Consider the following 16,789-nt stretch of genomic DNA (forward strand, 5'->3'; position numbering starts at 1 on the left):
TAAAACTACACATGTACATTGTTTTTCCAGATCTGGGCACAAAATGGATTAAATGCAGGTGTGGTTTGTCTGGAGAAGTTGGGTTCTTTCAGATCGATACCCAGCCCTAGACTTGCATGGATGCTGTTGTACTAGACAAACAAATGTGAAAGTTGCTTCTGTGGCTTGTTCGTTTGCACCATTCTGCATCCCCTGCTGCATGAAAATAAATGCTTACTACAGCAGTGCACTCAATGCTCGCGGGGGAAAGATGGGGATGCAAAATGGTCTGAAGGGAGCATTGTGAAAGCGAAAGCATTTTGGTGAAAGCAGAGGACAGCACTTGTGATAGCAGAACACATTCTACATTTTTCTTCTTTTTTTTTTTACATTCATCAGTAGAAACAAGACAGTAAACGGACTCTTCTGCAGTAATCCAAGACCGATTCAGCATCCACATTAACTATTTTACAAGATTAATGAACCCAAACACTATGGTTGGTTACTTGACACAGTGGCTGGTAGACAAATGTACAAACAGAAAACATTCGTATCGGGGTGGAGTTCATTTTCCCACCTCAACACCAAATGTCACATGTTTTTGTTCAAGAAACAGACAGATTGCTAACCTGATTTTCTAAACCGTCCCTGGTGAATTTACATGCAGGTTTTTCCCTGATTATTCTACTTTTTTGAAAACTACCTAAGCTTTTTTTTTTGTAAACAGTGATGCGAACAAATTGTAGGGTTCCCGTCTCCATGCCTCCTCTGTGTTCCCGTGTAAGGTCCAGTAGTCCTTTGTTTGCTCTACGAGGTTATTCTGTGATTTTTCTTTTTCACCTTTCATGTAGAGAAGCTTCCAGCTACAGATGTTCATTTTCACCCAGTTTGTTGCAGTTCATGAGAGCACAGTTCAGTTCAGATCAGTCAGTGATTTGATGTAAACTCCAGCACTATTCACAACGTAGACTCCACCGCTGCTGCACAGCCCAGCAGCTGTTTAGTGGCTTCTATTTACTCATCTTACGTCTACTCCCCTTCAGGGTACAGCTCCAGGTCAACATCGCAAATTCCACCCCCAACCTCAGTCCTGAAATAAGTTCAACACATTTTAATAAATTAAAGGTATATCATAGCAAAGTTCAACGCTGTTGCATCCAGTCCAAGAAGGTTTAAATCACAGCTACAGTTGTTAATGTACAGGTGGTCTGTTACGCTTAAATGACAAGAAGAGTTACATTTCCCTTTAAAATCCAGTTTTTAGTTGGGTTTTTTTGCCTTCTTCTATTTAGGAGACACTTTTTTTCATATTTCTACTTTGCAGAGAGGATCTCCCAGGAGAGACCTTTTTTCGACAAGCAAGAAGAATAAAGAACGAATGTTAGTGGAGGACGTGGACCTTGCTTTCATCAAGAAGCCACCACATACTCATAACACCACTATTACTAGAACGTCCATGCTATCTAGTGAAAAACCTGCTCGCTGCACCCAAATTTCATTCATGAAGTTTTCTGCAAGATTCCTGGTGGCTCTGCTGAAATCCCAGTCAAAGTGTTCTTAAGCAAGACATTGAACCAGGTTAAGAACAACTAAACTGACATTTACCAACTCCCTCTGATACATGTGTTAGTTATGATCCGCCAGATTCCTTTTGAAACAGTTTAGACTCTTTAAAGGAACAGTGCATGGCCTTTAGGTTGATCTGGACTATTAATAAGGAGGTTTTCTCTCGTCCTGGAATTAAGAATCGTGTGTTCGTTACCTCAGAATGAGCCTCTTGTATCTGCATAAGCACCGAGTCTGCCGTGCTTCTACGGGAGCCCAGAACGGACAAACCAAACACTGGTTCTTACGAGAGCCACAGTAGTTCTCCAACACGCTTGGTTTCAGTTGGTTACAATCTGCAACCTCACCTCTAGATGCCACCAAATCCTACACACTGCAGCTTTAATCCTCCATGAGAGTTTCTCGTATTCAAATCAAACACACCGTTAGCGGTTTTGTTTCGGTGAATTACGATTTTTTGCATCTGACCAACCCAATGGTATCACAAGTTTTGCAAAATATCACTGTCAAAATCTCTCAGAAACTGTTTAATATGTTCTGTTAAGTCAGCCAAAGCGTGTTAGCACAGCATGGGTTGGAAACTGCATCTCAGTGATTACGATTCTGCTGATTCTCATTATTCCTGAGCAACAGGCCTAGTAAAATAACCTCCTTAACACAATGTTCTCCTGCCTCAAATATAACATCTGTCCCTGTAAAAATAAACATTACAAATATAAACTAATATGTTGCCATTAAGCCTGCTCACAGTGTGTTTTCTAAATGCTCATTTCCTCAACCATGAGGTCATTTCTTTGGGTTCTTATGGGACGTTTCTAGGCGGTTTATGGGACCCGCTTCACTTGTAATGGCTGTTACCGGGTGAACAAAGATGAAATGAATGTGTTAGTCAGTAATTAAATATCGTACAACCAGGAATTTAAATGATTTCTTCTTGCTTTTAAGTCTAGCCTCGTGGTCCTTCATCAAGAAGTGAATCTCTCACAGGAAGGATTGAGGCCGACGCATCTCTTCCCCACTCACACATTAATAAATACTAAAGATAATTAAATGCTTTAAATATATAGTAGTGTTATTGTGGGTGCCCTGGAGGTCACAGAGGGGTTGTTGTTGACTCTCAGAGCTCCTGTCCGTCACAGCGTGTTGCCCATGCTGCTGCTCACCAGCCCTTTGATGTTAGTGACGGGCCGGACGTCATGCAGCTGCCTCCTCCGGTCGATAAATGTGGCCAACCGCGTGGTGTCCAGGGGCGTCTTGGAGTACTCCCCGCCATGCGCGCCCCCGCGGCCCACCCACGGGTGCTGCAGACAGGAAGTGGCGCTCGGCCTCTTCCTGGGATCCTGCTGCAGCACCGAGGTCACGAAGTCCCTCGCCGCCTGGCTCACGCCGCGGAAGTAGTCGTCCGGGAAGCAGAAGTCCAGGCGGCAGATGTTCACGCAGGTTTCCTCGGGCGACTCGTCCAGGAACGGGGACACGCCGCTGAGCATCACGTAGGCCAGCACGCCCACGCTCCACACGTCCGTGGCGACGGAGACCGGCGTCCCGCGGATGAGCTCGGGCGCGGCGAACTCTGGGTTCCCGAGCAGGAGGTGGACGTAGCGGCGGTGGGCGGACAGCTGGACGGCGTCGCCCAGGTCGATGAGTTTGATGCCCGGGGTGGGAGAGTGGAGGTCCACCATGATGTTCTCAGGCTGCAGGAGAGAGAAACAGATCCAGAATCAGATGGAAGCTAATGATTTTGTGTAAAATATTACATATGATTCTTTAAAAAAGTTAGAAATCGCACCTCCTAAATTTCACAATCTTTTAACAATATGTCAGCTTCATTGATAATAATAATAACTTTATTTATATAGCACCTTTTAAAAACAAGGTTTACAAAGTGCTTCGACAGACAAACCATCAAAACAGTGCAATAGAAGAAACATTTTTAGGATAAAACTAAACAAAGAAACAAAATGAAATAACAAGTGACAATCAAATAAACCAACAAAAAAAATAAAATATAGGTAAAATATAGTAAACGAATATAAGATAAAATAGTAAAACCAAATGAAAATGAAACATTAAAACGACGACATCACATAAAAGCCATTCTGTAAAAGTGTGTTTTAAGAAGTGATTTAAAAGGGTCAAGTCAGACTTTATTCATGTAGCACACACACACATATGGTTCTCACCTTGAGATCCAGGTGAACCACTCTGCAGGTATGAAGGTGCTGCAGGGCCTCTAGTGTCTCTCTGATGAAGAACGCCACCTTCTCCTCCATCAGCTCATCGTGAGCGACGAGGTAATCGAGCAAACGACCGTCCTCCAGCCTGACACACACAAATACATTAAGTGAGGTTTAGAGACAGTTATGATAATGTAATCTAATGTTAGGGGTGCTAAAGGTAACAGCACATACCAACCAGGAAAAGACTCAAAATGACCACAATGAAACATAGAACGACTATAAAGGGACACAGATAGAGTAAAAAGAGACACAAAGCTGCAAAGACACACAAAGAGACTCATGGGAATTATGAAAAGAAGCAAAACAACCACAAAGAGACCAAAACAACTCCAATGAGATGCAAAAAAAGCTGTAAAGAGACTCAACAACAAGAAAATGGGGAAAAACAACCGTAAGGAGACACAAAATGACTATAAAGACACACAAAGCAACTACAGAGGGACTCAAAATAACAGAGCGATGTGTATCGATTACAAAGGGACACAAAACAACAACAAAAAGAGGCTAAACAACATAAAAGTCTGTGTGTCTTGCTCCTATAAAGGGGAGGTGGTGGATTTACATGACTGAGTCCAGATCATTTTCACCTAGATACTTCAATAAGATATGCATAAAGGCTAAATGTGTTGTCTAACATCTAAGAGTTGAACTGAGACGAGCTCCAACTGGAGTGTTTGAGGTCTGAGGATAAGACATTAAGTGTGTAAATACACTAAAACGTGAGTTCCTTTAATTCGGTCAGACTTACTGCTCCAGGATCAGCATCAGAAAGGTTGGAGACTCGTATGTGTCCAACAGCGCCACCAGCTGGTGATGTTGTACGTGTTGGAGGACGTCCGCCTCGTGAGCCACCTGCTCCTTCTTCTGCATCTTCTTACTCACAAACTTAACCGCAACCTGAACAGAATAAAGTATTCATTTGGTTTAATTCTGAAACCTCACCACTAGATGTCACTATACACTGTACCTTTAAATGATCTCAAATCATCTTAAAATAAACATTAACATTCTGGTGATAACATAAACTTTACTGCAATTTCAAATACAAATTCTGCGAGCATCTGAAACCCCCCAATTGACTGAACTACAGTCTTAATTTCAAAATCACGTGGAATTGTAACCTTTAATAAGTAGAAGTACAATAACTTTTTGTAAAATAAAAAACTAAAACTTAAAAAATAGTGTTAAATTTAAACTTCGCTGAAAAGAAGAACACAGAAATCGACTCTCCGTAACTCAAAACACCTCAACACTTAACTGTACAGGGAATATCAACACACACTTTACATCAGTGTAGTGAAACAACAGGTCATTCTGTCAGGGATGCCCTACCTCTTTCTTTGTAGTCTTGTTGAGACATTTTCTCACCACTGAAAATCGTCCCCTGGTAACACAAACAAAGACAAGAGAGGCAGAATTAAAATAAATAAATAAAAAACTATAAACACCTGGGCTGAAAACCAAGGTTTGTTTTTAAAAGACATTATTTGGCTCTCAGTTATTTGCGACTGGTTACCTTCCAATCTCACAGATCTCAGAGAAAGTCGCCTCGAAGTTTTCTTTCCACTGGATCCCAGTTCCATCGTAACCAGAGTCTGAGAGAGAAGCAGCAGGAGATTAAAGGAGTGAACGCTTCTCAATTTCAACACTACATCAGCTTTTCTCTTGTGTCTATTTCATTAGCATGTCATTTGTTCTGTTCCACACTTTCCTGTATGTTGTTATGAAAATATCTAGGGGTTAGTGGGAATTTAGAGTTTTAGTTTAATAAACTGTGGATTTGGCTTTACTGTTTTATCACGATGGTTTAGACAGCTTAGTGATAACACACTGAAAATAAAGGTTGGCTGTAAAAATAGAACTAGTTTGACATTTTGAGTAATATGAGAAGATCAATGTGAATCTGTCAAATGTCAAATAAAGACTACAAAACCTGAGGGAAACAAAAAAGACACTTTGTTTTTATATTTGTGTTCAAAGAAAAAAAATCACCTTTTATAAATGCAAATTAGATGTGTCGGTCGATTAATTTCACTTTGGTCGGAGCCAAACAAGCTTTTAACCCCCGTTTCCAGCTTTTGTGCTAAGCTAGGCTAACGGGGTGCTTAATACACAGACACCAGGTTAACATCCATCCTTCCCTCTTGGAAAGAAAGAAACAAAAAAAAGCATAACTTCCAAAAACGTTGAGCTATTTATTTGAACGTGCTTTTTGCTCACATTATGGAACTGTGTGTGTGTTTTCATGGATAGTGGGGACATAAATGGGTTTACACAGTCACACTGTGGGGACTCGCCTCCCTTATGGGGACAAAATGCACGTCTACATAAAGTAAATCATTAAATGTTCGGGTCAAGACTTGGTTTAAGGTTGGGGTAAGGTTAGATTAAGGTTCAGGTTAGAGTAAGTCTCTTTGAAATGAATTTAAGTCAATGTAACGTCCTTAAAAATCATGGAAACACATGTGTGTGTGTGTGTGTGTGTGTGTGTGTGTGTGTGTGTGTGTGTGTGTGTGTGTTTAGACTTACTGCTGCTGGGCAGTGTGATCATATTTGAGGGTTCGGATGGAGGGCCGCCCCCCCAGCGGTTGGAGGCTCTCACTCTGAACTGATAGTGACCTCCGGGGATCAGAGCGTCGATCTGAATACACTCCTCTCTGCTGCTGGCCACCTGCTGCCATAGCAACGAGTCTGAGGGTAAGAGAGGAGGAAAGGTTGAATTACAAAATCTTTAATTATCTCCAGCTAGAGGTCTCTCAATGAAAACAATAGCAGAAGACGGAGTTTGGCTATGTGGTGAAGCAATGAGGGATCATGGGAGTTATTGTCTTTAGTTAGTGTCGATTTGGATTTCTTCAGTGTTTATCGTTCAGAAGGTTTTCCTCCACAAATCTAATCTAATACTTGCTCAGCTTGTTTGTTTGTCTGATAACTTAAGAGATCCAGACGTCCGACAATTAAAATCCTTCATCCATTTAATATATAGTTAAATATACCCAAGATATAAAAAATATATCATAAAAAGGTGGCTTGACATGTTCCCATAATTAGAATTATATATTTCTCTTTGTTTGAAAATTGTTGGAAACATTTGGGATAATGTAATGCCCAAAACTTTTTGTCGTTTTGTCGTTTTCAGACATTCTAATGACGTATAAAGTTACATATTATACCTTTAACCTCTTTGCATATTTCAGAAAAAACTAAATTCACACACACACACACACACACACACACACACACACACACACACACACACACACACACACACACACACACACACACACACACACACACACACACACACACACACACACACACACACACACACACACACACACACACACACACACACACACACACACACACACACACACACACACACCTTCCTGTCTGTACTCCACAGTGTAGCTGCTGACGGCACAGTGAGCGGATGAAGCCGGAGGCGGCCAGTGGATCATCACCGCCGTGCTGCTGGCCTCCTGGGCCACCGGTCTCCCAGGGGCTGCTGGGATACCTGAAGGAGATGGAAAAAAACTGTCAGTAAAATACAGATTTTGACTGAATGTTGACAGAATTAACTGTACCTCGTCATTTGTAAGTGTCTTCATCATTTCAAGTCTTCATAGTTAAAATAAATTTAATTTATTATAGTTTTTAAACCATTTCAGAAAACTAAAATCTTCCTTTACTCCGTATTATTGCTCTAGTGCTGACTAAGGTTACTGTTTAATGGTCTGAAATGCTCCTTTTAATCCAGGACCATTACCTTGCACTTTAATGGAGGCGGAGGAGGAGGCAGAGCCGTGGTCGTTAACGGCAACGCAGGTGTAGATGCCGGTGTCCTGAGGCATCAGATTACAGATCTTCAACAAGATATCACCTGTGTCCCTGGAGGAGAAGAAGAAGAAGAAAGGATTGAATAAAAGAGAAAGGAGAGGGAAAAGTAGGATTAAAGAGGATGTGAAGAAAGAGGAGGAGAAAATCAGAATAAGTAGGATAAAAAAAAATGTATATGTGATGGGAAGAAATCAGAGAAGCAGGACAGGTAAAAAAGTCAAGTGTAGGTATTAGAGTGACTATAAAACGAAGGAGACTTCCCACAATGCCCTTGCCGTTACCTGATGTCGATGGTGAAGCGGTTGTTGCTGGTCACCGGGTTCTGGTCGGGGCCCTTCAGGGTGACGGAGGGTTTGGGTCGACCACAGACTTTACAGCAGAGGACCACAGTCTCTCCGAACGCACAGGCCACGTCTGAGAGCGGGACCAGGAACTCTGGAGCCACTGCACGCAGGAAAACATGTCACTAAATACTCCGATTTGTAGTTTTAAAGAAATGTTCTTTATGTACCATGATACACTTAATATACTGTATATTTTTAAATGTAGGAAATATGTATTCAGATAGGAGCAAATACTCTTTATTGAGGCATGACTTGTGGTTATAAAGAGGATTTGGAAACACAGTGTGGCCCTATGGTTTCCTTTTTTCCCCCATCATGTCACACCAGTAGACCTTAACTTTGACAGTGGTATTTAGGCGTAACAGATAACCAGCAAAGTCAGGCGCCTAATTCTGTCTTGGTGTCTGGCAGTAGATTGTTTAAAATGTTGTCCTGCATTGGCTGAATCGGCTGTCTGGAACAATTTATCAAGCAGGCATGCAGCCGACCCGATTCAGGTTTTGTGGCATGGTGAAAAGCATGCTCTGTGGCTGGTTAGGTGTGTGCAGGAGTCTCTACGGAAGCCCTGAGAGGAAAAAAACAACTGATGATCCATTTTAAAGTTTGATCCAAATTGTTTCCTCTCTTTATGACTTAACAGGTGAAAATAAGTTTTTTTTCCTTTATAAATTCATTTCTTTTGTCAGGATCATTTTTGTTTGTTGTTGTAGTACTCATATCATCCACAGGAGAGCGAAGTGCAAGACCACATGTTCTAAACAGGACTAACATAATTTATCTTTTCTTCTTGGAAGACGACAAGAATGCTTTTAGTCATAATTAGAACATTTAGGCTGTTGGTTTACTTTAGCCTCTTGTGGCCAAAATTTGTATTACAACATCAAACTTTTTTTCTTTCACCGACACAAAGAAACAAACAAGAACTGCATTATCTGACTCTAGAACTTTGTATTTGATGGTCGTCAGACTCTGATGACCTCATGTGTCTCTTACCTTCCTGGATGAAATTTGGGTTGAGAAGCTGGAAAACAGATGAGGTCAAAGTTAAACGTAAAACTGACGTTTAGTTTCACAAAATTCTTCTATTTGTTATATTTTAAACATAATACTTGAATAGTTTCTTTTCTGTCGACATTAATATCTTCATATCTATCCACTTGTTTTAGATGTTTTCAAAGGAAAAAATATCTGTAATTCCTTAAATAACAATAGTGTGTGCGTACCTCCATGCCTGTTTTTGGGTCAAGGTCATCGTCACAGTCTGACTCATCTGAAGTGTGAACGTCCTGGTGGAGAACGAAGGAGGAGGACAAGAGGAAAGTAGAAGAATTGGAAATATGTGGGATTTAAAAGGAGGTAGGGAATAAGGGAAGAGTAAAAGGAAGACAGAAGAAATTGTGCACAAAGGAAGATAAGAACAAGGGAATAATTGGAGAGGAAATAAGGAGGGAAAAGGGGTAAATTGAGTTTAAACTCCAAGGGAGGGAGGCAGACAATTAGAAAAGAAAAGGGAAAGATTTTAAATATCCTGGAAGGTAACCCCATGACCTGATGGAACTTCACTGCTCTGCACAGAACTCTTTCTGTTTTGCTGATACTTACCTTAGAGCTGTGGGGGTTTCAGGCTTTTTTTTGTTCTTATAGCTTTCTCACTGCCTACTCCTCCTTTATTTTCCTTTCCTTCTTAGGAAGAACACTTTAACTAAGAGCAATAAACTACTGCCAAGTGATGAAGTCAATGCAGAAGTGCTTTAAACTGAAATTAACTAATGGCCACTAGATGCTTGCTCCAAGAAAATTTACCAAACTTAAAAAAAGTAATTGAAGCTTTTCCAAAATAAATTTTGCCCTTAAAATCCCATTTTAATGTATAAAAATTAAAATAAAAAAGGTTACATTACAAAGATAGTAAAGCTTAATGTTTTTCTTGCACTCAGCAGCAGGCAGTAGCCATGTTCTCATTCATGCATTTCTTTTGTTGATACAAATAATTGCAACATATCAAAACCAGAGACGCCTCTAAACTGCATATGTTAATCTGACTGGTCATCATTATCTGAGTTTGTCCCGTCCTTGACATTCACAGTTATTTATTTGTTTTTCAAACATTCAAAACAGGGTTAAATAAAGGAAATTATACAGAAAAAGGTTGTGCAGTTCATGTGCAGTGTTTTAACTTTAAAACAGCAACTATAAAATAAACTTACATCATGTAACATGACCCGTCACTGTTGTAAACATACAAAACACTTTTTTGGAGAGCTCTACCATGTTAGTCCACTACAGAAAACACTGGTTAGCACAGCAAACAAAATAACTAATTTCAAATCAAACTTAAATGAATTATTCAGTGGATTCTACTGTTATCCATGCACAAGGAGGGAGAAATAAATCACAACACAAAAATAAATCAGACTTTATTTTCCAAGCAGTGCATTTGAGGTAAAACTTGCAGTGTTCTTGTCTAATTTTTCTCAACCGTCAAATCTTTCATTCTTTAATTTTTCATGTTTAGTTTTTTTTTTTAATCCCTGTTTGAACTGTCCCCACTAATCTTTGTTCACACCAGCATTTATATTATAAAATATAGAACATAAAATATTTCACACTGGGATCACTTCCCTGTAATGGCATCATTGTGATTGGTCAATTTGCCAAAATATAAGTAAATCTATACCGTTTTTGTGAAGCCAAGTTTCTTTGTAAACTGTGAAATGTTCTCTGTAGACCAACGGACCCTTCGCCAAGACCCGACCAATGAAATCCCTAAATCAGGTGGTCATTTTCATTCAGGGAGTGCAGATAGTGACATGTGTGGGCTCCATGGTAGCTTTGACAGCTTGATGACGTAGCAGCAGGGGTCGGGCATAACAATGGGCAAATTACTACAGTACCCATTTAAATTGTGCCAATCATCGAGCTTATACTGGCTAGCTTGATAGTTATCGGCAGTTAGCAAGCAGGCTAGCTTGGCGTGCTAATGTGAATGTTAACTGTTAGCTCGCCCCAAAAGCTGTCCAAAAAAACTATTTGCCGATGACTTACAAATATATATTTGTTGTGCCACTCTTTGGTCTCGCCATAAATTCTAGCCATAGTACATAACACATAACATAAATAGATAAATATATAAATAAATATTGGATATATTGGATACAAATGTGGCTAATTTATTTAAATTATTCCTAAACTGTGTGTTTGCAGGTTTGTGCACACACACATGCGCGCACACACACACGGGTTAAAAATAAAAATTAAAAACCAAGTGGGTCAGGTGAGGGGTTTTCGGCACACACATATGACATCACCAGTGTGCGCCGTCGGGCTGCTTTACTCACTTTGCCCTTCGGCCTGGCGGCTGGGGAGGCGAGCGGGGGAGGGGGGGTGCTTTCTTTGGGCTTACGGAGGAGGCCGTTCTCCGGACCCCTGACCCCAAACGAGGAGGCGTCCTTGGCTTCAGCCCGCTTCCGGGCACGCAGTGTGTTCCACGACAGAGACTTCCTGTTCGGTACAGGAACGAGAAACATCAACCAGCCAATCAGAGAGAAGCTCAGTGGTGTCCAGCTAAGTCTGGCTGCAGAGGCAACATGGCCGTCAAGACTTCCTCAGGACGCTCTGTAGTTAGTAAAGTGGCTGAGAGGACTGCTACATACTCAGTGTGATGTCATGATTTATGAGATTAATACCTTTTATGCATTTATTTCTATTCTGCCCCACTTTTGATCTCTTTACTTTCATCACAAAGGAATAAAGACCACATAAAACATAGGTGTATGTAATAATTACATTTTTTTTGTTAAAGGCTACAGCATAATAATAAACACCCTAAGCTCTATAATAGCTACTGCTAGCATCTGTGTTAGCCTTACAGATATAATAATAAGGCCTCCTTGAGCGGGCCCACAGTAAGCTAACAAAATGAATATAAAGTAGGCTACTATATTGTATTAAAGTCTCTACTGTAATTTGAAAGTCAATAAAATGCAGCAAATGGCAAAGCTGTCACTTAGATTACTTTCTATTCAGGTAATAAATAAACAAATGTCAATTAATTGGTAATATGCAGAAGAAATAAAGAAAAAGCTAAATGATCTGCTTGTAGTGATTTGTAGTAAAATAGTGAAAAAACTTTTTTGTAATTATGAAATGCTAAAAGACATTTCACATTATAATGAGATTAATATGAGAATATTTTTCATAAATGGAGATAAATACCTAATTAAAAAATAACTCATTGTTGATTGTGTTTTCGTCACCCCCTGGCCTCCATAGCTTCCTCACTGCTTCTATCATGTTGGTCAGTATGTGTGTACAGTCTAAATGTGTGTTTTGTAGCAGAGGGTCCTGAAGGGGTCGCTGTTGCCTGAAGCTGCAGCCAGACTGCTGGTCCAGTAAGATACAGGAGAGGAAGAACAGAAGGACAGAGGGACAGAAGGACAGAAGGACACGGGTCTGTCTTTATTGAGACGGAAATAAAGTTAGACTGGAGGGAAGAGAGAAACAGTAACATACTGTACCTTCATCTAGCACACAATCAGACACAACGAGTGTTATGAAGAATCACACCTGCAGTTCAACACACTCGTGTCTCCTGTAGACTCGTGATAACTCATCTTTTTGTAATTCAAGAACACCTTTTCAGCCTCACATTCAAAAAACATGAAAAATGTTCCTGTTTTTCCAAAACCGACCTAAAGTTCAGAATGCAGGCCTTTCAGCATTTCTCTCTTTTGCAAAAGTTTTGAAGTTATATTTCAAGTTTGTACCTTTTGTGGAGTTTCAAACCGTTGATGTTAGTAAAAACTGAAACAAACAAGGTTAAAAGAAATGTCACTACAATAACAACAGATACAAAAAGCTGAAATTAAACAAACAGGGAAAAGGTGCAGACAATAATTGTTGCTCTAGTGTTTGGTGCAGTTACACTTAAAATACTCATAAATTCTTAATAAATAAACCCTGATTTATCTATTCACTTTCAGTCTAATTTCGTGAAAAGGATCCTTAATAGGAAAAAGATAATCTTTAATCAAATATAACCTTAAAAAATGTCAATTTTATTTTAGACATCTTCCTTTAAAGCAAACACCTTTTGTCCCTTCACTCCTAAATATCTCTCTTTCGTCTTAAAGGGACAGTGGCGGCACAAGATGGCTGACTCTTTAGATTTAGATTCATTTAGTTATGAAGGGCTCATTTTAAGCTAACGAAAACACAGCGATTCTTAGTTCCAAGTGATTATACACTTGTAAAAACCTAGATATGAAAATTCAAAATTCCATTTCTGCCAATAGGTCCCAAATAATGCTACACACTGGCCCTTTAAACAGAGAAGCTCCATCTGATGGTATGACAGTGCACACAGAAGCAGGCAGACCGCTCAGTTTAACGTTTGCTGTTGTAGTTTATTTACAAATATTAAAAACTACAATCATCTTTAGCCTAACGCAGAACAAAACACCTTCACCTTCACGTCGCTTTGCTAACTCATGCTCAAGTCCAAAAGGTTTATTTTACATATTTAAAATACATTTAAAATCATTAGTATTAGACTACCAACAGTACAATGCTGATCGTTGCCATTAAACGCAACATATTGCACAGCCTGATTCATTCATATTTTTTCTTATCTTAAATAGTGCAAAAAGGGATTTTTTTCTTTTTTTTTTTTTAAACAGGAATGTTCTAGAGCCTCGGTCGAAAAACCAAAATGAACTTTGTACAGTGAACTGCCGACATAATAAACAAAATCAACATGAAGGAGGAAACAAAATCCCACTTTGTGTGTAAAATAAAAATAATAATTAACAAGGCAGAAAAAAACAACAACAACAAGAGGAATAAACACAAAAACTTGTGTATAGATTGCCACAGACAACAAAATAAATCATCTCCACTGCGGAGAACGGGGCGGAGTCCACCTGAATGCCCCAGGTGAGTTTTTGTTTCTTTTCAAAAACAGTAAAAAGACAAAAAAAATATACAAAAAATAAGAAAAAAAGCAGGGTGTTAGGAACTGAAATAAGAGTCCGGTTTTAGCTCCACATGAGTGTCAATGGTTTTGTCTCCCTCTGATTTCCAGAGTCAGCTACAAGTTACACGATTTTCTATCCAGTCTATCCTCAGTACTCGATTACTTGGAAAGGTGTCAGTGTGTGTTTGTGTGTTTTTAGTTCGGTTGCAAGCCTGAAATCCATTTTCATGTAGTTGCCGCAGAACCGTCAAGAGACGATGGCTCAGAAATAAAACTGTCACTGCAGCAGCTTGACGGACAGTTAGAGACCAGTTCTGTACATTTTACCTCCGAGGAGCGACAAGACAACGTCAGGAGTTAAAATACAAAAAACAAAAAAAAGTCTCCAAGAGTTCGTTCTTAAAGGGAAGGGGGGAGGAGGGGGAGTATATGAGGAAGGGAGGAGTTAGGAGTTGGGGATAGGAGGTGATTCACAAAAAAAAAAAAAAAAAAAAAAGGTAGACAAGAGTTTGTCACCTCAAATCTCTCATCCAATCCGAGTGCTTGGTTTGAAGCCCAACCAGAAGTGCGTCTGTCTGTAGGTAAAGAAGTGCTGGGTGGAGTGGGTTGGGGGGACGACTTACTTGATGTTGTTGGCATCGGCCACCGCCGCCGAGAAGGAGGAAGTGGACGAAGAGTCTTTGATGGGCTTTGTGAGCGGGCCCAGGATGTGACCCGGCACCCAGCCCTCCGCCGCCGGCGACTGGCTGTTGGCCGGCCGGTAAACGAGGTACATGTTCTGCTGGTTGGTGGCCAGGATCTGGACCGTCTCGCCCTGGCTGACGCAGATCTCGTTCTCTTTGAGTGCCGAGTAGTCCTGAGAAACCAACATGGTGGAGGAGACGCCGTTGCAGCCGCCGTCAAAGACCTGGAGGATGGAGAGGAAAGGGATGGTGAAGAGAGGAGACGGGAAAACAAACAAAGAGGAGAGCAGGAGGAGACCGAAGAAAAGAAATGACGGACGGAGAGAGGATGAGGAGAGTTGAGGACAAGGTTAAGGTGAGTCTATGTGGGTTGGATGACAGTCCTGCTGGCTGTGACGCCATTGAAGCTGACCCAAACCTGAGTAAGGGGCAACGGGGGGGCAGGACCGAGGAGGAGGAACAACAACGACATTCAGATTATCACCATTCTGCTCAGGCTTTCTATTTCAGAAGTAGTGGTTAATCTATCTACATCTTTAAGTACGGAGTGATTCAAATAGTCCATAGACCAAACAGAAACCTCTGGTTCTGAAAAGTTAAGCCAATGAGAAAGTGTCTTAAAGCTGCATTCTCTCTACTGTCCATCAGGGGGCGACTCCTCTGGTTGTATAGAAGTCTATGAGAAAATGACTCTACTTCTCTCTTGATTTATTCCCTCAGTAAACATTGTAAACATGAGTTTATGGTCTCAATCTCTAGTTTCAAGTCTTCTTCAATACAGCATGATGTTCATTTAGTAAATGATGCTCCATTTAGAGTCAAACAGACCGTAGAGCAGGGTATGCTTTAGGGCGGGGCTACCTTGTGATTGACAGGTCGACACCAGAGCCATATACAGCATCTCTACGTCACTCCTCCGCAATCCAAATATGGTCACTTCTGTTTACTGGTTGCAAAAAGCCACGATGGCGCGGGCTTAATCCAAGATTGCTTTAAAACGCCAGTCCAAAAACCAATGGGTGACATCACAACGACAACATCCACTCCTCATATGCACTCTATGGCGTAGATTGTATACGAGGATAGAAAACATGAAAGCTTCCCAAAAACATTAAGCCAAAACATCTTGATCTCCCGCTGGTGGCTGGCTGCAGTGGAGGTCGTCATTTCAAAGGTTTTCAGACTATACAGCCTTACGGATCGTAGCCTGTTCTAGTTTTATTGAGTGTCATTTTAACTTATGGTTAGAAAAACTCTAAAAGTCTTTCTTCTCAGGAACATCTCTCCCTTGAGGGTCAAGGTTTCTTGGATGTCGAGCTCTGCAGGCTTTAAATCATGTTTTCAGTCAAAGTAGGCCAGAAAGAGAACAGCTTGGTATGTGTGTATATATAAACCAACGCAGTGTGCTGCTACACCTGCAGTAGCCCAGATTTTAACCTTGGCTTTGAGGGAACAGGAAGCTGAGCAGACAGCATGAAGGTATAAAAAACGAGCTTCATGGCCTAGTTGACCAGCTGTCTGCTCCAGTCTTTGGCAAATGGATAGGTCTAGACAATAAAAGTGCAAAATGAAAAGGAGCCGTGTGTCCAAGACCCTGACTAGACCCTGAGGACTGCTGAGAAATCATGAAGACATCATCCAGAGTGAAAATACAAATACACTGAGAACAAGGTCTGTTTGCAGGAACTCACCCTGGAGTCGAAACACGTCGACCCTCCGTTGGAGGTGGACACCTTCATCTGGGTCCTCCCTCGCTCCGCCTCCTTGTCGCCAAGCCCGACCGCCGAGGACGGGCGGTTGTGAGACGTCACGGAGGGCCGGTTCCCTGAGGACGAGCGGTTCCTGGTCAGCGAGCAGCTGCTTCCTGCTCCGCCCTTCTCCTTCTGGTACTCAATGGGAGACTGGAGAGCTACAATCACACACAGATGGATCGATTATATTCCTCTCTCATGGTGTGTTTGCTGCCTCCAGATGTTTTATAGTTTTTCCTCCTCTGGATGTAAACTTGAGTTTTGGATCCTGTTAGTTGTCTGTAGTTTAAGTTGATAAGGTTTTTTGCAAGTTTTAGCCCATTTTACACACACACACACTTACTGCTGACCTGTTGATTTAAATGTACGCATAGTTCAATTATTTTCAGAACTTGAATGAAAATGTACTTGCAGA

At 40.9% G+C, this 16,789-nt stretch overlaps 1 protein-coding gene across 1 annotated transcript in view; it reads right to left on the reverse strand.

Moving 5' to 3' along the window:
- Positions 1 to 2,678: 2,678 nt before the first annotated feature.
- kalrna (kalirin RhoGEF kinase a) overlaps positions 2,679 to 16,789 on the reverse strand; it is a 138,260-nt gene continuing 124,149 nt past the window's right edge. Inside the window, exons 55-68 of the mRNA XM_054615852.1 lie at positions 16,315 to 16,532; positions 14,564 to 14,847; positions 11,305 to 11,467; positions 9,190 to 9,252; positions 8,960 to 8,987; positions 7,904 to 8,066; positions 7,552 to 7,673; positions 7,168 to 7,299; positions 6,312 to 6,473; positions 5,299 to 5,377; positions 5,115 to 5,166; positions 4,531 to 4,679; positions 3,726 to 3,864; positions 2,679 to 3,236 (exon numbers count right to left, since the gene is read on the reverse strand). Of these exons, the coding sequence (XP_054471827.1) occupies positions 2,679 to 3,236; positions 3,726 to 3,864; positions 4,531 to 4,679; positions 5,115 to 5,166; positions 5,299 to 5,377; positions 6,312 to 6,473; positions 7,168 to 7,299; positions 7,552 to 7,673; positions 7,904 to 8,066; positions 8,960 to 8,987; positions 9,190 to 9,252; positions 11,305 to 11,467; positions 14,564 to 14,847; positions 16,315 to 16,532 (2,312 nt within the window). The remainder of the gene's footprint in view (positions 3,237 to 3,725; positions 3,865 to 4,530; positions 4,680 to 5,114; positions 5,167 to 5,298; positions 5,378 to 6,311; positions 6,474 to 7,167; positions 7,300 to 7,551; positions 7,674 to 7,903; positions 8,067 to 8,959; positions 8,988 to 9,189; positions 9,253 to 11,304; positions 11,468 to 14,563; positions 14,848 to 16,314; positions 16,533 to 16,789) is intronic.

This window comes from Anoplopoma fimbria, chromosome 16 (assembly GCF_027596085.1).
Source record: "Anoplopoma fimbria isolate UVic2021 breed Golden Eagle Sablefish chromosome 16, Afim_UVic_2022, whole genome shotgun sequence".
Taxonomy (NCBI): Eukaryota; Metazoa; Chordata; class Actinopteri; order Perciformes; family Anoplopomatidae; genus Anoplopoma; species Anoplopoma fimbria.